General features: G+C 46.1%; 1 protein-coding gene and 1 long non-coding RNA gene across 10 annotated transcripts in view; one reads left to right on the top strand and one right to left on the bottom strand.

Annotated features, from left to right (window-relative positions):
• The window catches only part of SLX4 (SLX4 structure-specific endonuclease subunit), a 28,760-nt gene extending 15,149 nt beyond the window's left edge, over positions 1–13,611 (bottom strand). For 2 of the 8 annotated variants that reach the window (XM_059862225.1, XM_059862232.1), the window contains exons 1-7: positions 8,233–12,411; positions 8,046–8,148; positions 5,646–6,337; positions 4,601–4,840; positions 3,525–3,699; positions 1,648–1,863; positions 505–719 (exon numbers count right to left, since the gene is read on the bottom strand). In XM_059862225.1, the coding sequence (XP_059718208.1) occupies positions 505–719; positions 1,648–1,863; positions 3,525–3,699; positions 4,601–4,840; positions 5,646–6,012 (1,213 nt within the window). In that variant the 5' untranslated portion in view covers positions 6,013–6,337; positions 8,046–8,148; positions 8,233–12,411. Of the gene's footprint in view, positions 1–504; positions 720–1,647; positions 1,864–3,524; positions 3,700–4,600; positions 4,841–5,645; positions 6,338–8,045; positions 8,149–8,232; positions 12,413–12,500; positions 12,604–12,793; positions 12,946–13,227; positions 13,345–13,480 lie in introns of those variants that run through there. The other 6 variants (XM_059862227.1, XM_059862228.1, XM_059862226.1 and 3 more) reach the window with 6 other exon arrangements.
• On the top strand, positions 13,542–19,704 carry LOC132335558 (uncharacterized). 2 transcript variants are annotated; one of them, XR_009488688.1, is made up of 2 exons: positions 13,542–13,682; positions 18,379–19,704. It is a non-coding gene; the product is annotated as an uncharacterized LOC132335558 (long non-coding RNA). The 2 variants fall into 2 exon arrangements; XR_009488689.1 differs by having other exon boundaries at positions 13,627–13,764.
• The last annotated feature ends 49 nt before the right edge of the window (positions 19,705–19,753 follow it).

Below are 19,753 nucleotides of genomic sequence, written 5' to 3'. Positions count from 1 at the left end.
CAACCCTCTCCCCTCTCCCCAAAGGCCTGTCTAAACCCCTCTGCACTCTGGAATGGTGAGGTCCTGCTCAGCAGCATGTACTGGACACACATGGCACTGCAGAAAGGACAAAAATATATGAGATAATGCTGAAAAAGCTGCATTAATCCAGGCTGCAGCAGGAGGAACAGGAAAAGAATCTACCACAGAAGAAATAACAATCATATTTTCATATTATTTCTCCTCACTTCTACAGTTTACAAGAAACAACAGCTCAAGACTATTTTACAGATTCAAAAGAACAAATCAGTGAAAAAAAGCACAGGATTCCTGAAACCCATGGACATCCTGCTGTCATTCTTGACTGCATCTGGATACTGCATACTGCTGAAGCTCTGACAGCTTAAACAAACCAGAAACAGGGCTGTCACCCCTCCTGTATCCAACCAGGAAGTTTTGGTGGAGAGCAGCCCCATTACTCCTGCAATACCACAGCCTCAGACACTAACTTGCTGTAACACATACCTGATCCTGGCTTCCATTTGATTGGGAAAGCAGCCACTGCTTTCACATTTGTAACTGATTTTGCTTGTTCCTGCTTTTCTTGCTCCAACAGAGAACGTGACATTGCCATGGCAACCTGCAAATCTTCATCCTTAGGCTCCATTTTGGCCCTCTTCTGTGTTTTCCTCAAGTCCTCGTTGGAGGAGCCTTTCCGCTTTGCCCTGCTGGGCTGATTGCTGAAATCCAAGAATGCAGCAGGAAGCCCCAGTTAATGTGGCTGGATCAGAGACAACAATCACTGAGTACTCCAGAGCAGCTGTTCCATTTGCTCAGAGAGATTCCCATGTCAAGCATAATAAAAACCATTCAGTACTTTCTTTCCTAGCAGAGAGCAAAGCATTCATGGAGTTTGGAGCAATTTACAGAAGGCTTATTTTGGGATGTAAGCATCTGCTATCTCTGCCTTGAATGGCTTTTTCTACCAAAGGGGAACAAACAAGTTGAAGCAGGGAGAAAACCAGATCACCAGAAAATGCTTTCCCACCCCTCTGCTTGCATAGGGAACAAGCAATGGTCCTTCCTTGGCACAACAGGACTTATGAGCCCCTCCACAAACTCACTCAGGCACCACTTGGGGCACTCTGAAGATTCTGCTCAAATTCAAGCGAGCAGCTCTGTACCAAGCCCATTCCATAACATCACATCTGCTTCCTCTTTGGCTCAGGATGAAAGGATGCTCCCAGGACAGCCATGAACTGAGGAGCTGAGGCACTGGCACCACAGATGTCAGGGAAGGCTCCACACTCATATTCTGTGGTTCACTTAATAAGCTCAAACACACCCATTCAGCTTTACTGAGCAATTGCCTCACAGAGCACAAATCATTCTGACAAACCACTGGAAGGTTATTTACTCCCCATTTTGCTCCTGCCTGCTGGCTTTTAAAGTCATCCACCACCTGACCTCTTCTGAGAGAAGTTCAGATGATTTCTCCAACTGACTGCCACATCCTCCTCGCTGGGTCATGGCTCGACTTGACCTGCTCTGGGCTCAGGGTTCACCCAGTGTGTGAGTCAGCCCTGCATCTACTGCTCTTCCTGACCTCCAACACCTCTCAGCCCAAAGGAAGCAATCAGCATCTTTTTTTTCCCCCTACCAGCTTACCTGGGACACTGAAGAGCTGCATCACCAAGAGTGGCCACCTGCAGGTGCACTGCCTGAAGGAGCAGGTTGGGAGGCACATCCATCTCCACAGCACAGCGTTTCAGGTGACTGACTCGGCTCTGTGGGGTTTGGAACTGCTTCCCACAGATGGGACACTCGGGGACCAGTGGCTTGCTGCAGGATGACACCTGTGCTTCTTCCATCTCATCCAGACACCTGGGAGACAGTGGCAAAGCTTACCTATGGAGACTTTCAAGGGTCCATGCTAAGACTGAAGCCATGAATATATTAATATTAATACTGACATTATTAATAGAAAGCACAATCACTTCTAATATCAGTAACAGCCATGAGCATCCACTAAAGGAACAGCAACTATGTGCCCACTGCTGTGATGAACACATGGAACAGTTACATGAAGATAATGGCCTCAGAGGCACATCAAAAACATATTGCTCAAAGGCAAGTGCAGAGAATAACTTTAGAATAATAAAATCCCACATGGTTTGGGGTGGAAGGGACCTTAAAGGACATCTTGATCCATGCCCCTGCCACAGACAGGGACACCTTCCACTAGAACAGGTTACTTCAGCCCTGCCTTGAACATCTTTTGGAATAAGGAGACCATAGCCTATCCAAACAACACACTTCATGTGTGTCCATCACCTAATCCCTCTTCCTGCACCCATTTTGACATTCCAGCTCATTTAGAAACCCCTGTTAACAGAAAAGGAGCAGCTGAATTGATGCCTGCTCCAGAGTGCAGCATGATGAACCTCAAATAACTTCTGGCAGGGCAAAACTATGTAAAAATTTGCACTTGTTCTTTTTCTGTTCTTTCCAAAGAGATTCAGGGTATAAAATCCTGGATCTGCAGGACCAATTACAGAAGTCACTCCCTCGTTAGGTAATGATACACAGGGCTGTGCTAGAGACCACTCAGCCCTGATGATTACTGGTGTGTTAGTGCATCTGTCCATCAACAGCTTCACTCTTGGGATGAAGGCTGCTATCAAAAATCCCTGTCTAATATAACCTTGTAATCTCAACACATGATTACACATGAATAGTTCAGAAAGCCTGACTTTCCAAAAAACATATCTAGCACTCTCACTGTTTTACAGCTTTTTCAAGCAGCACAAATTGTCTGAAAACAGAAACAACAGTAACATCTAGAAAGCTGCAGGTGTAAACAAGCCTGATCAATGGGAGCCAGTCAGTAACATGATGCAGGACTGGACAATTTACATCACTCCTGCTATCTGGAAGGGGTTGAATTAAGAATTTACAGTCATTCAAACGTGTTTGATACTTTGTTAACGGAAAAGCACAGTTTCAATTTCCAGAGAGTTGCCTGTACATAATAGATTGTGTTTGATTTTTATCACTAAGGAAATTGTTAAACGAAGGGCAGTAATTTCAATTGAGTCATCTCTCTGAGTAGCATCACATTTCCCTTAGCAAACACCTCAGATACACTGACATACCAGATGTCCTTAGACGAATTTTAGCCAAACAGAGCAAACACAACTTTGTGGGCTGAAATCAGTAGATCTCAAAATTGACATTAGGGAATCATTACTAATGGAATCCCTAAGGTTGGAAAGGACCTTTAAGACCACCAAGTTCTTTTACAATGGCAGCTCCTCTGCCACACTGCTAATGAAAGCAGATTTGGCCTGACCACACACACGCAGAAGCTCTGCAGGACAAGGCAATCAGCCTCTGCTTTCACACCAAAATGACTCCTTAATTCAAGCCCTAAAGGTAAAGACCCTTATGCAGAATCCCTGCTCCCACTTTCTCCCCTGGCTGGGCTGAGTGAGGAGTGTCTGGGGGCTGGATGGAGGGGCAATGAGGTCCTGCTGGTGTCTGACCTGTTGACGTGCTGCTCTCGCCACAGGCTGTTCATGGCTGTGAGATCCTTCTGGCAGATCTGACAGAAGAACAAGCCTGCATCCTCCAGGCTTGCCAGGCGTTCCTCCTTGAATTCCTGCTGAAGAGCCAAAGCCAGAGCACTGTCATGTTCCACGGATGGGAGATGCTGGGTATCTGGCAAAGAAGGCAGAGATGATGTAAGATGGAAAACTAAATCCTGTATGGAAGGTGAGAAACTGGTACACTTGTCATTATTAAACTAGACACACAAAAATTCATTGCAATCTTTCTCTTGCATCTTCACACCTGATCTCCACCAGGAAAGGTACAACCTGCTCCTTTCCAACACTCCAAGACTGAACTCCAAGACTGTACCAAGAAACTGGTACACTTGTCATTATTATCTTATTAAACCAGACACATAAAAATTCATTGCAATATTTCCCTTGCATCTTCACACCTGATCTTCACCTGGAAAGGTACAACCTGCTCCTTTCCAACACTCCAAGACTGGACCAGCCCAGGAGCAGGAGGTGACAATTCACTCACAGCGCATCACATGCCAGAGACAATGAAGGGGCAGCTTTGGGTGAAGTTTCTGGGGAAAATAGGGAATTTTATACATCAAATAACACAGATTTTCAGGTCCATACAGAGTCAACAGGGACTTAATCCATAAAGAGCCAACCAGAGTAAATTTGCTCTGAATTCCATTTACCAACACAGAACATACCACCTTAGAGAGTGCTTAGAGAGGTACCAAAGATGGGGCTACCTAAGAACTGCCTAACACTGTCCCAAGGGAAGGACGACCAAGTTCACTGATCCTGTTGGAATTTCAACCTGTTTCCAGAAAGACAATTATTCCTCTAGAATTTACATGAGGTTAATTCAGCCTTAGAGAAGACCTGGGAAAAAAGTATGGATAACCCTTTAACAAAGTTTTCTCAGGGATCTGGAGTGATTTGCACAGCAAGCCATGAGGCCAGCCAGGAACAAAGCCCTGGGATCCAGGACTGCTCCTGAGGCAACCATTCTCACCAGGCACACACCAGAGCCAAGAGGAGACACGTACCATCCTCAGGAGGCTTCTGCTCCTGGCTCCTGGCAGGGAAATCCCAGCTGGCTGCAGCCTTTGGCACACTCCCATCCGAGCTGTGCTTCAGCTGCTCGGGTGCCACCCTCTTGAACTGCTGCATTCTCTCCACCACCAGCTCTGCCACCCGCACCTTGGGGGTGGGTGAGGAGCAGAGTCCTGGAGGAGTAGCAGGAAGGAAGGACAAGGTAGTCTGGGAACAGCCACTTGGAGCATTTACTAGAGGGAGAGAAAACACCAGTTTTACCAGGCAGTTTTAGACTCACACTGAGAGCTGCTGGGAGGCCCTTCCCTGACAGCAGCATGGGCCAGGCTCAGTCCTGCAACAGCCATTCTTGGAGAAGTGAACAATTTGTGCAGCCACAGTAACAACACTGGGGTTCTGTGCTACAGGGGCATTTAGAGACCTCTGTATCCCTTTTATAGGCAGGAATATTAAGGAAGCCTTGCAGGGCAGGGTCTCCAGCAGGGACATGGATGGCAGACCCACAGCCCCGCTCTCCCAGCATTCCCTCCACACAATGTCCCATTCCTGACTGACCCAATTTATCAGTTTAGGGGCTTCTATCACTGGTGACTGCATTCTGGCCATCACGTGTAACAGCACTGAAGGACTAATCCTTTATGAATTAATCCAACACCTTTCTTAACTCATTCATGTTTTTGCCCTTGACAACATCCAGTGACAATATGTCACCACACAACAAAGCACTGAGTGAAAAAGCACCACAATATACTCTGAGCTTGCTTCTGGATGATCTGAGAGGACTTTTCTCAGCTCTGATACTGCAAAAAGCAGTAAATAATCACTGGCCAACAAATCACTGTGTACCAAGGCTTCACCTTACTGAGGGATGTATGCCTGCAGCACAGAACACACTGCTAGGTTAAACCTGTGTAAGGTGCAAGCCTTCCAACAGTGCTACTGTGTTCCCTCTGGATGGATTTCTCAAAACCTTCACTGAGCTACAGAGTCCTTCCAGTCCTTGCCTATCTGCTGTTTGAACAGCTTCAGGTCACTTACCTGTCAGAGATCTCTGACTACACTCAGTGGTGCCTGTACTCAGCTGGCTGGCAGGGAGGGGGCTTCTTGCTCCATCTCCCTGTGCAGTCTCACCACTACAGGCTGAAGCATCACCATCTTCTTTGTGCACCAACATTTGTTCCTTTGGACCCAGATTTTGAAGGAAGTTTTTCTCCTTCACTGCTGGTAAGTGATGATGGGTTTGGATCTTAGCAGCAGCTTTGCCTTTTCTTAATTTTCTTCGTGTTGTGGTGCTCTTTGGCTTGTTCTGAACCCTCTTTGTTGCCTCAGCATCCCCAGCCTTTTTCTTTGCCCCACTCAAAATATTCGCCCACAACTCTTTGAAATCATTGTCCTGTTCATCCATTGGCTTTCCAGGAACACTGTGAGGACTGGAGGGCAGGGGGAAGCACCAGAATCAGTTCAGATTTGCATCAGCCCTGCCAGCACCTCAGAGATGTCCATTCTCCCGACTCCAATGGGGTCACCAGACAGAGTGGGCACTTCCAACAGCTCATTCTTCCACACTTAATTCACATTCAGCAGGGCATGTTTTCTCTCCAAGGACCTGCTTTCACAAGCTGGCTCTTCAGAAGACTCTGGATCATAAGTGAGGCACCTCAGTTTGTGCAGAGCATGTGTAGGATCATCATGGTAAGCTACAGAGCTTCAGAGAGACACTTATGAAAGCCCTTAAACAAAGAAACAAAAACAAGTGGTCATGCACAATGGTACAGGCAGATGCACTGTGGGACAAGGTGTAAATTGCTGAAGGAGAAGAGAATTTGCATGAAATACTAAGATTAGAAACAGCACATATTGACCCCAAAAAGTGTCCCTATAACTATATTACAGACATGCCCAAGCCACATCAGCAAAGGAGAGGAGAGATTTTAAAACAGGTATCTGATATGGGGTAGGTTTTTGTCTTGGATCTCTGGATTCAGACAGTCCTGTTATACAACACTCCTACTTATATTTATATAGCACAGGACCAGCAAATGCAGCAGGGAAAAAGCCCCATCCTTCAGCTCCTGCAGTGATTCTGGAGTGTTGAAGTCTGCTTTGAGACACTACAGTTTCAGAGAAGAGAGCCCAACCTCATTTGGAAAAGCAAATAAATGGAGTTTTTGGCATTTCAGAAGGGGTTTTAGGACAAGTCAGAGAACAATTCCATTAAACACGTTCACCTTTTCTCTCCTCTTACTTCCACTGTTGCTCACTTAGGATTAGCTCTCCTGCTCCTGTTGAATTCTTCCCCCGAGTACTCAATAAACCACAGCACTGATCATGCTTCCCAAAGTGCTGTCACATATATGAGGTAAACAGACTCAATAAATGGTATTTCTAAATGAATTTCTTAATCTTTTCAGCGACAGCAAGAACAGTAGTACTAGGCAGGGATTACCTGGAACAGCACTGGGTACAGTGTCCAGATGGAAATGCCATCAACTCCCAGGCAACATTAAAACCAGAGCTCTATTCTTACATGTTTTCATTGTCCCCTTCTTCCTAGTCCTGAGTTCGTGATGGTTCTGGCTATTTTAACAGGGGTTTTTATTGCTCCCAAAACCTACTTCTTTCAAACCTTAACCAGAGTGCTTCACTTGGAATGGCAGCAGCTGTGGTCCAGTTACTCCAGCAAAGCTCTGGGCACAGAAAGACTCAAAAAGCAGGAAAAATACATGGGGGATTGTTTTCTCAAATGGCTTGGCTGCAGACATGAGAGGCTGAGGAATGCTGGTTACACACTTCCATGGGTCAGCCTTTCCTATAAGCAATTACAGATGTTAATGGATTATTTATTTCAAACTCAGGCTCCCAGACCCGCAGAGGATTTTGCTGTGAATCTTGGAGTAATTTTCTGTTACAGAGAAACAAAGGTTTTATGTAGCCACTTCATAAATTTACTTTTTTTGGACAGAACACTGGGGTAGCTGTAACTGTAAATTGACTATTTTCTTCTAAGGAGGAGACAGCATGTGGAGAAGTCCCAAATCTCACATCCTACATGGCTTTAAATACCTCAGACACATCTGTACTGCTGGATTATTTATGGTGAGTTCCTGATAATAAACTTTGAAACAGAGCAGCACTTTGGAATTTGCCATCAATGTCCAGTGTCCCAGGTAGATCAGATCAAACACACCTATGATGTAAAACTAAGAATTTATTTGTATTACTCCTCGCTTTCCAGACCCACAGGTTCCTACTCTGTTCAACATCTCAGTATTTCTGAAGTTGCTGCTATTGCTGCCCCTAATAATCAGCTTTGGCACCAGTTTATTGAGCTCATGAAGTAATGGTTTTGAAAGTAATTTCTTTCAGTGTAATATTCAATTAATTCTGGAAGATTTTAGGATTCAGCAAATCACAAATAAAATAATCAGCAGCACTTACCTGTTCACTGAGATGCCAAATCTATAGCCCAGCTGTGCCCTTCAAGTAAACATGGATCAGCAAAATGGCACAAAGCAGGACCAGTAAGAATGAAAGATAGAACCTGGAAAATGGAGGGAAAAGGATGGATTTAGTGTATTTTGAAATGACTGCTCTTGATAATCCTTTGCACCATTTCAATAGGTACCTGATGGGAGCCTACAAAAAAGATGGAGAAGGACTTTGGACAAGGGCCTGGAGTGACAGGACAAGGGGCAATGGCTCCCCACTGCCAGGGAGGAGGATTAGATGGGATACGGGGAAGAAAATCTTCCCTGTGAGGATGGTGAGGCCGTGGCACAGGTTGTCCCATCCCTGGAAGTGTTCCAGGCCAGGGTGGACAGGACTTGGAGCAGTCTGGAATAGTGGAAGGTGTCCCTGTCCAGAGCAGGGGGATGGAACTGGATGATCTTTCAAGTCCCTTCCAACTCAAATTATTCTGTAATTCTATGATTTAAAACTACACACCTACTACATACCTTAAATTTACTGCCTTGTAATTACTTAGTTAAATCAAAAAACTCTTAAAAAACCCCAAACAGCTAAAACATCTGTTACCCTCCCACTTTTCAGAACAGCCTCTCTTTTAACCCCTGAAAACATTTTTCCACCAGCAGTCCAACTTGACATGCTCTCAAACTTGGGCCTGCTCTCTTGCTGCTTTACACTCTCTGTCTGTTCCAGGAACAATTCTCCTGCCATTTCAGTCTCCAAGAACATGTCATCACCGTGGCTACAACAGCCCATCAGTGCTGGGCAGGCCTCCACAGCTTGCACACAGCAGATCCCTTCTCCCCTCCTGAGCACCACAGTGGTGTCTCAGCACATCTCCTCCTCAATTCCTCATCTTGAAAGAAAAATTCACTTTATACTTCCAAAACCAGGAAAGCGCCTTGGAAGCACTCTCCTGTATTTCACAAGAAATGCTAACGGGAAATGGGATTAATTAGCATTAGAAAGCGAGGCAAAACCAAAACTTGAATTATTGTCTGGAATCCCCAGCACAGGAAGAACATGGACCTGCTGGAGTGAGTCCAAAGGAAGGCACCTTTCTACCCCACCCCTCCCTCCAGCTTCACCTGTCTTCAGAAATCAGCTAATTGCCAGGGCCTGGATGGCCCTGCCACTAATTACAGTGTGCTGGCAGCAGCAGGATGAGGGGATGCACCACTTGGGCTGGCACTGGAGCTTTCACCACCTTCTTCTCCTTTTGTGGAAACTGCAGCCAAAGATCTGAGGGTTAGTGATAAAACTTCCAGTCAAGTCAGACCAAACACTGCAAGAGGGAAGAATTTCTACAGTGTTTTTTCGGGCAGCCACATTGGAAGGAGGTCTCTAGGGATTCCTCCAGACCAAAATCTTGTAACAAAAAATCTTCCTACTGGTTCCTAATGGAGAAGAACCTACATGTCAATGGTGTGACTTCTGAAAAAGCACATTATCCTCCAGCCTTTTATGGATTCTTCACTAGAGCCTGTTCTCTGCACTAACCAACACCTTTATCTACTTTATAAAGACAGGACACTGCATCTGTACAGTGCAGGGTCTCTGAGGTTGCAAAAGTGCAAGAAATTTAACACTGAGGACAACAGGGCTTGTTCTGTGAGGAGAGAACAGATGGAAGAGCAAAACATGAATCCAGAGAGGTACAACTCTCTTGTCCTGGTCTCTGCCAGTTTCCCTGTGACAGAAAAAGGTAACAAAACCAAATGTGGAAAATAGGAAATGAGAAATTAATTCAAGTCTCTATAAACAAAGGAATGCTAGGTAGGAAAACCGTCCTGAGATTGCAAGGAGTAATCTTAGCAGGGATCAGCATCAGTGTCCATCTGGCATCACCCACTTCCATATCTGATATCCCTTCAGTCCTCACACTCCTGTTCAGGGCTACACTTCCCCCTGCCAGCACCCTGCTCATATGGCAAAGCATTTCAAAGCATTTCACAGTCCCTAAAAAATCTATCACACTCTAGACAGAATTTAAAATCAATACTTACACAACAAAGTGCCCCTCTACCAGCACGTCCCCAGAAGAGAAAATTCACTTTATATCTCCTCTGGAAGGATAAAGGGGAAGTGAAGAGAAAAATAAAAACTAACGGTCACTCAGCTGCAAATGCTCCTGGTTGTATGCAAACACTGCAGCACATAAATCACAAAGAAAAGCAGCTGGGGATGCAAAAATCAAATTGGTTTGACTGAAAACAAGTTATTAACTTAAAGAGAATAATACAATTGATTTCAAGGACTGAATAAAAACACTTTGGTAGAGGACCCAAAAATCAATAAAGAGAAAAATACTTGATAAAAACTCACTTGGTTTTCAGAGAAGGAAAAGTAATCAGAGTGATAATAAAAACAAAGATGTAAAATAATATCATGGTGATGGAACTGGATTCTGAATATAAACAATGCAATGTATTAAAACCAGGAGGTAAAATCACCTTGTCAGAAAAAGGTAAGGACTTTCAAAAAAGACCTTTTTTGGTGTACATGAAAACCAAGAAGAAGAACCTACCAAGGCCACTACATCAACCTGTGGAACTGTAAATCCTGCAAATACTGAAAGTTTCCACAATATCCACCCCCGATGGTGCTGAAAGCAGCCTATTTTAGGAGCAATCCAAAGCACACTGAAATGCAGCTGCTGGAAGTGTTTCTGTCAACAGAATCAGACCATTTGCAAGCAGAAGTCACTGTGATTTTTCAAAAAGGACAATTAGGGAAGTAAGCACCCATCTTACAGACTGAGCTCAACACCAGGCTGATAAAGAAAGGGCTTACATGGGAATTGATGAATAAAGAGGGATAATAAAATTAAACCAAATCAACACAGTTTATGAAAACCCAGACCTACATTCAGCTAATAAAGAGAGCTCTCTGTGTCATCAGAGGGGTAATTCTTCGATAAACCACTAAAGGAGTATCAAGAGACCAAATGATTAATTAAAATCCAACAAAATCAATACAAGGTATTTAAAATTATTCAAATGCAGCTAGATAAGTTTCCAAATGCAGCTGTAAACAGCTGCCACTGAGCACTTATGTTTCTAGTGCCACCCCACAGAGATTAACTCTCTGCCTGTCCTGTTCTTCTGTTCTTTACCTTGGGAAGTGAGCAGGGAGAGATCCCAACCACCAGGATCAAGCTGCCAGGAAAGGGAACCACTGGACAGCCCATCATTCTGCCAAACCTGTGTGACCTTGTCCCAGGTGCCTGATTCCACTCCAACAGGGATAACTGAGACCATGTCAACCAGTGCTGCTATTTTGTAGATCAAGAATGGAGCAGTGATATTTGGGGCAAGAGGATGAACTGAATAATTAATGAAAAAGTGAAAGTAAAGAGAAGTAAGAACACTCCCATGTTAAACATTCAAGCCATTCCTTTCCAAGAAGGCAGTGTTATTCTGAAGTGCACATTCACTTAAAACAAAGGCAGGACTACAGATTTTTTCCCAAAAATCAAATCTTCTGATTTGTGATTATGTTGAAGTCAAATATTAGGGGAAATTTAACAAAGTATCTTGATTTCTCTAAAACAGGAGGACACTCTCTTTGAAAAGGTGACCAAACTAATCATGGATTTCTTCAGGTGACCTGATTATGCATCATTCACACCAACACTTCATTAATTCATAGCAATGAATAACTTGGTCTCTTCTCAGCTAAAATCACACACAACAGCTCACAACAGTTCAGCTACACTGAACCCCTCAACAGTCTGCATGCAATTGACCCAGGGGGAAAAGCAAAGTCAAAAGAACTTCAGGTCAATTTTCTTCCAAATGTAAACCTTATGGTAACAATTCTTTCTGCTTCCAGTTTGCCTCTCACACACTTTTACTGGTGTCCAGATAACTGTTCTCATCCAAGCACCAAAATCAAAAGGCAGAGAAGGGACCAGGACAGGGAGAAGAGTATTTTGAACAGATAAAAAAGACAAGCACATAAGGGCCTATTTTTGTAGATAAAACCCAGTTTGTGATTTTTGAGAGTTCATGCAGAGTCAACATTGAGCAACAGCCAACATCACTGTCTTTAGGCTTTACTGGTTTTGCCAGCTGTAATTTTGGCTTTATCTAAAATCTGCATGGTTAAAATAAACACCTGTGTGTCTGCAGGTTCAAGGACCAAAAGTTGTCAGTAAAGCAGCTGACACTGCCTCCCTTCAAGGCAGGCCCACGTCACAGAATCATGGAATGGTGGGGCTGGAAATCACCTTAAGGCTGATCCCATCCTCACCCCCAGCCATGGCAGGGACACCTTCCACTGTCCCAGGCTGCTCCAAGCCCTGCCCAGCCTGGCCTTGGACACTTCCAGGGATCCAGGGGCAGCCACAGCTGCTCTGGGCACCCTGTGCCAGGGCCTCCCCATCCTCCCAGGCACCAATTTCTCCTCAAAATCCCATCTAACCCTGCCCTGTGGTGAGCCATCCCCTCCTTGTGCTGTGGCTCCAAGTTCTTGTCCAGACTCCCTCTTCACCCTCCTGAATGCGCTGCTCCGTGTGCCCCTGAGCCTGGAAACAACAGATAAAATTCCAGGTTGCTTCACGAAGCACCAACAAATGCATCAGGATTGCTTTCCCCGGTAACCCCGCGAGAAAGAAGTTTGCTTTGAAGCTGGGCCCGTTAAACGTTTCCAGCGAATCCTGCCGGCTGTCAGTGGAAGAGTTGCTGGGACCGCTGGCGCCCTCACTCTAAGCTTACTCTGAGCAGCTCTGCCTCTGCTTTGTGCCCCAATTTCTGCCCTTGATGCCAGCACCGAGATGATGGAGCTTCATCCTCCAGCACCGTTTGTGCCCAATTTGCTGCCCCGGGGCTGAGCTCCAGCCGGGCCCACGCGGGGCCCGAGGGCCGCGGCCTGAGCTCCCCTCAGCCCCACAGGGACCGCCCCGTGCGCCCCGCGAATGACGTCATCGGTGACGTCACCCGCCGACGCCACATCGGTGACGTAACGCCTGTGCTGAGGCCAGCGCCGGGTCCAACGCCACCCCTTCCCCGCCACCAGGTGGCGCCGCGTCGCGCTGAAAGCGCGGGTGTCATGACGTCACTCCCGCCCGCCGCCGTTGGGAGCGCTTCCCTCCCGCCCGCCCGCCCCAGCCTGGGCAGGGCCCGCCGCCGCGGCCCGGCCACCCACCCACCTGTCCGCGCCCCGGGCTGGCGGCCCTGCCCGAGCCCCGCGCCACGGCGGGGAGCCCCGGTGGGCGGCCGGAGCGCATGCGCGGGGCTCCAGCCGTGTTGCTCGGCTCGCTGTGGGCGCGGTGCGCATGCGCAGGCCCGGCCGGCGAGACTTTGACAAGGCCCTCACGCTACCGGCGCATGCGCACCGCCTTCCCGCCATCCGGTTGTGATGGCGCTCGTTCCCGCCCACCCCCCCCCCCCCACCCCATTCACCTCACGGGGCCGGGGAGCTCCTCCCGTCCCGTCGGCGGAGCCGAGGAGGCCGGGGTGCTGCCTCTCGTCGGTCCCGGAGAACAGCCCCAGCCTCTCTCCGACGGGGCGGCGGTGTCGGCTGAGGAGAACCTAGCACGAAGCGGGCGGGCCGCGGCCACCACGTCCCGCCTCACGGCCCCAGCGAACCCGGCGGGGATGTAAAGTAAGAACATGGAGGGAAGTCCTTGGCACCGCCTGTCACTGAGGCGAATGGCCAGAACACAACCGAAACAGGAGAGCATATGGTACAGCACGGCTCGTTTGTATTTTGAAGGAGTTCCAGTATATAGAAATCAAGCAATCTATTTATAAAAATATAAATACAAATTTTAAGTAGGGAGAGAAATGCACACCACTTGCTCGTGAGCACGGAACTACCATTTAAAATCACTCGTCTCCACCTTAAAACCTCAGGCACACTTGTGCCGGCTGTGGAGCTGCAGCTGAAGCCCATTACAATTGTAATGTTTTGGAGTTGTAATCAATGCTGTGCTGCTCATGTGGAAATTGATGGAAACACTGAAATTTCACGGTGAGCAGTGGCATAATTCAAGCTTTTCTGTCAAAAGAGCATTGCTGCTTCTTTTTTGTACTTTTTTCTGCCTGGGGTTGAGCAGGAAAACAAGTGCTCTACTCACTACATTTAGCTCTGGCTCAGGATCCTCAATGAGTATCACCTTGGAGTCAGGTTAAGCAATAATTTCCTCCAAATCATTAGCTAATTGTGGCCAGAAGTTTGCAGGTGTAAAAATCACCTGAGATGGGGTGGGAGGGTTCATATGCTTTATCTGCATTTTGAATGTGTGTTAGAAATTACAATTTCAATATTGAAATCAGAACTTCTTTCTCAGTGCTCGGTCTGGTTGTGGCAAGAATGAAAATTGTTCTTGAGCAGCACATCCTAACAGGCCAGGAGGCAGAGGAGGGAGGTTTACTGGTACACAGAACACGCTGGAGCTTTGAAAACATCAAGACAGGCCCTTCACTAATAACTGTAAATCAGTTCTAATGGTGGACTATGTGATGTCTCCTTTACACATAACATTGTCCCGTAATTACATCTCACTCCATAATTTGACATCACCAAAAGAACCTGAGGCTGTTATGGCACTGCCTGTTTGGAAACCTTAAGAGAAGAGAATCAACTGCAACTTGTAGAATGAAATAAGCTCTTGAGGCACTGTGAGTTTTCACTTCCAGCAAAACAATTTAATTTTTAATCTGTCCAAACCATTTTAGCTGGAAACCCTTGAATTTTAAGCAAAGAATGGTTATTTTGGCAGAACTGAGGGGTGTATTTTCTGCAGTGAACCTCCCCTGGAGATGCACCATGCCCCTGTCAATGCAAAACTGATGAGAAGAAATCCTTTGGTTTGTGTCTTTCAACACTTCCGCTGGTTTATTCAGGTTCTTGCTCAAGTTGCTGCTCTGAATTAGGAGCCCTCAGAAGAAAATCCTGCAAGAACTTGCAAGTGCCCATTGCACAAACAGACTGAAAATACTCCAGTTCTACCAAGGCACAAGAACATCTCGTTGCACAATGCCCTTATCTGAACTCAGAAGCACTCAAAAGCCAAGTGAATTGTGGTATTCTCAGTGAAGATACATCCAAAAGCACTGGCACTTAATGGTCCATCCTGGCTACCAAATGGGCATCTATTTCACAGGATATTTCAAGGCCATTCCTAAAGGCACCAAGGGCATGGTTCTCTGGTCACAATTTGTACCCATCATCAGCTGGAGGATGCAGCAACAGTGAGAGCTGCAGCAAGGAGAAGCCAGGCTGCTGATCTGACTTGCACTCCCAATTTTTTAATAATTCACTTTTCTTCCCCACCCCGCCCCTGCCCAGGGAACTGCTCTGTATCAGAGAGGGCTCAGGGCTCCAGTGTTTTAGGCTCCAGAATGAAAATTTTGGTTTAATTAAACATGTACACACCCCTGAATTACAGCACTTGGGACACACTGTGAGAGGCAGGATATTTACTGTCACCCTGGGGCTTTGGGTTGTCTCTGCAGAAAACAACCATTATGGGACTTGTGAACATCACTGCTGACATGAAAAGGTTTTCAAAATAACTGCTAGGATTGGCTGTGCAATGGGGTTTATAGTAAATATTGTTATCTACATATCTATGAGCACACAGAAATTACATATTATGCAGCATGTGCATATTCATCCCCAGTGTGCTGCAGTCGGCATTGCTCAAAATTTCTGCTTCACTTTCTGCTCAGTTTAAGAGCAGATCCCCTGCTTTCTGTTAAGACTTGTAACATGGTGGCTTTTTGGCATCTTCAGATAAACTTTTTAAAGCTTTTCCTACAAATTGATTCAATCCAGGTCAGCAGTGATCAGAGAAGCAGCCACTGGGGCAGGTTTAGGTTTGCATCAATTTGTGGTGTTAATCTCCCTTCTGGATGACAGCTCAGTGCAAACTCAGCACAGAGACTTGAAAGGGCCAAACAAAGAAAAATGCAGCATTTTCCTCAAGAGCAGCTTGGCTTGTTTTCCTCTCAAGTGTGAATTTTGGGATGGTACAGGCCACTATATCCATCTCCTCCTGTAAGCCTGCCAGGAAAACAAGCCTGTTTCCATTCAGTAACTCACATGGCACGAGTTTGAGTGGTATAAACCAAAATCCATCTCGTTCTCCTGGGCAGTGAAATGAATTATTATTTCCAAGAAGAATCACCATCATTCAGCCAGGGCACTGGGCATTAAAGAGTCTCTAAACACATTAAAAATACAGTTCCCATCTAAAAACCCTAATCCCTGTCCTTTGATTTCCTGAAGCATGCTGCAAGATAACTTTGAACACTTGTTTTATAAAATACCTGTTAAACTACTTGGGACAGAACAGGTCCAGGGGTTGAGAAACAAAACTGCAGCTGAATCTCCCCTGCCTCCTGCCACAGCTCTGACTTCCTGGGTTTCAAAGGATTTAATGTGGCACAGTTCCATGAAGGACTGGTTTATTGATCTAGTTCTGGACTGGGTTTTAACCCCAGTTAGGCCTCGTTTACTTGGGCTGCAGAAGGAGAACAAGCTCTGCTTGGCTCCTCAGTCTGCTTCTGGATTAACTGACCCAAATCCCCTGCAGATCCTGTTGTGACATTTGGAATAACACTGGATGGGTGTTTAATGGACAACTCATTACAATACCTTTTGCCATGTGGATTTAAAAAGATGAGGAAACTGCTTCTTTCCCTAATTTTTCATCTTTCCTGCTGCTGTAAATAGATTTAACAATGAGACCATCAGGAGTCTTTGCGAATTTGGGTACTTACTGAAGCTTTTGGTCCCTGTGCTCCTGCCAGCTCTTCCATTTCAGCCAGGACTTAATGGCAGACTTTACTTATTCCCACTTGTTTGCATGTCAAACCAGTGCCAGGAGGGATGTGATGGGAAGGATTTTGTTATTATAGATTAAATTCTTGCTAGAAGGAGCTCCAGCACCAAGGAACACTGTTTATCCTGGGAGAATGAGTGTCCAGGCAGAGAAAATCCTCCCCTGGCCTGGGCTGCATTCAACTACAGCATCAGCCATGGGAAGATGCAGGTGAAGTGTAAAGAGGGAGGTAACAAAAGAACAAAAGATGATTCTGAGAACAGAGGGAGAACAAATGACCTTTTTTTTTCCTTCCTGCTGATGAAAGAAGAGGAATTCCCATGTTTTACTCACTCCAGAAGCATCAGTAGGTGAGCAGTTCTGCGTGGAGACCAAGACAGATTTTAGCATCCTTTTCTTCCCAAAAAATAGGGGAGAAAACCAGCTGGAAAGGACTTGGTACAGGATAATTCCAATAAGCAGCCAAGCTTCCATAGATTCTCTGAAATGTCAGGAATTTTTGAACCCAGGAGTTACTGGGAAGCAACATGATTTCTAATGGGTAAGGTTTGGGCAGACCTAGAACTGCCCTGGGAAGAACTTTCAACTGAGCAGGGTTGGGCAGAGCCTCTTGAAGGTGCTGTAATTTTGTGTTTACTGCCTCATCCAAATCCATATTTTTCATGCCTCTGGATCCTGGAGCGGTCTGTTTCATTTAGTGCTGGGATTCTGGAGTCCTGTGCTGTGTCCTTAATGCAGATTGACTGTATCTCTTAAGGAGATCTCTTTAAGCTCCTTGCAGACCTTATTTGTACAGTAAGAATAATTCTGACTCACTTCACAACAAGAGCAGGAGGATTAATTAATAACTGCAGAAGTGCTAAACATTATTAATGGCTCCCAAGTTTTCTTCTCTTGGAAACAGTGGCCATTTCTACCCATAATGTTTTAAACAGTTGCTGCTCAAGGAGCTTAGAGTGCAGATTCCCGGCTTGTGGTTTGTCCATAAATCACAGACCTGGAGCCTACCCAAGACACTCTTGATGGTCTCAGCAGGAAGTCTGGACAAGAGAAAACTGTTCTCAGTCTGGCCCCCTGATCCACTTCATGGCCAGTCCGGTTTCAACGTCCCACGCCAGACGTGAGAGGGATTCTGTCCAAGTTTGGAAGCACGAGGTCTCTGGAATGTCCTTTCAAACTGCATTTCACTCCCCATAAATATTTTCCATCTTCTGCCCTGGAGAATATAGGTTTGACTTCACGGCTGATGAGCCTGGGCAGGGCAGGAGAGGAAGCCACGCTGTTTATCACCAATGGCTTTTCAGCACACAAAGTTTAACTTGTAGTGAAAAATGAACAACCCACCCCCCCACCCCCCAAAACCCCAGGAACTTAACACAAGGTAAAGTCAGGCAGCTGGAAATAAGATCCCAGAAAAAAAAAAAATTAAATCCAGTAGATCAATTTTCTGCACAAAGCAGCATTTCTTACAGGAAACTATTTACCAAAGAGCCTCTGTTGCCTTTTCAGACATGGAATCATCACCCAGACTCCAGCTTTAGAGCAACTTGCCTGTGTTCCTATCAGCACTTCGGTTTGTGTTCATCAACACGATGCCATACATCCACCTTCTCCCACCAGGATCTGCTCTGTTAGCCAGGAATATCATCCTCACACACCAGCATTCCCTGCAGGCATTTGCAAAATAAAAGGAAAAGCTGAGTTCCAGAGGTGAGGATCCAGTGGCTCAGACAAAGCAGCAATAGAAGATGTGAGATTTGGGCCAAAGCAACCTCCTGATGCTGCTGCTGTGGCTCCTTCTGGCATCACCACCTCTCCCCATGTTTGATGGGCACAGGGACAGAGGGTAGGTGTGCACTCCAGTGACAGACATCTTATTTGACATTTTAGTCACAAATCCCTTGTGGCAAAAAATGAGCACCTGAAGGGCTGCTGGGATTCCTGAGGATTCACAGGATGGGGAGGTTAAAGATGTGTCAGGCAGTTAATGGGCAGCTCCAAGCACGCTCTGCTTCTCAGTGCAGCAAAGGTTACAAAGCAGCATCCAGCCTCAGCTCATTGTATAAACACTGCTATTTTTAGGCACTTTATCAGGTGTGCAGCTTGCAGGATACCACACTCACCTGCTGTGCTGCTCGCAGCACAAATCACCAAAGGCTTTAATTGCATCAGTCTGTGTTACAATCACAGAATCATTTGGGTTGGAAAAGATCCTCAAGTTCAGCCACTAATGCAGCCCTACCCCATGTCCCAAGTGCCACATCCACATGGCTTTTGAATCTCTCCAGGGATGGTGACTTCACCACTGCCCCAGGCAGCTGTGCCAGTGCCTGATCACTCTTTCAGTGACAAATTTTTCCCAATATCTGATCTGAACCTGTCTTGGCACAATTTGAAGCTAATTCCTTTCATCCTGTCCCTGTTCCTTGGGAGCAGAACCTGACCCCCACCTGGTTGGCCCCTCCTGTCAGGAAGTTATGCAGAACCAGAAGGTTCCCACTGAGCCTCCTTTTCTCCCCAGCTCGTTCAGCTGCTCCTGGTGAGGAGCTCTGTTCTCTGTGAACATGCTCCAGCCCCTCAATGTCTTTCTTGCTGGGAGGGGACCAGGACTGCCCCCAGGACTGGAGGTGCCTCAGCAATGCCCAGGGGGACAGTCACTGCCCTGGTCCTGCTGGCCACAATGTTCCTAACAGGATGTATCACCAGTGCTGTAGGACAGAGAAGGTGACTTCTTGACTGTCTCAGCACCCTCTAAACTGTCACTATTCTTTTCCTCTTCTGCATCTGAATAAAAATGAAATGTTAGGTGATGTTAATAAAACTTCTCAAATGGTCCCCCAAGCAGCAGGAATTTTTCAGTCCTCTGTGTACAGCAAGGCTTCCT

Source organism: Haemorhous mexicanus, chromosome 17 (assembly GCF_027477595.1).
Source record: "Haemorhous mexicanus isolate bHaeMex1 chromosome 17, bHaeMex1.pri, whole genome shotgun sequence".
In the NCBI taxonomy this organism is placed as follows: domain Eukaryota; kingdom Metazoa; phylum Chordata; class Aves; order Passeriformes; family Fringillidae; genus Haemorhous; species Haemorhous mexicanus.
Note: the sequence above shows the minus strand (reverse complement) of the source record. Positions and strands in the feature narration are given on the sequence as shown.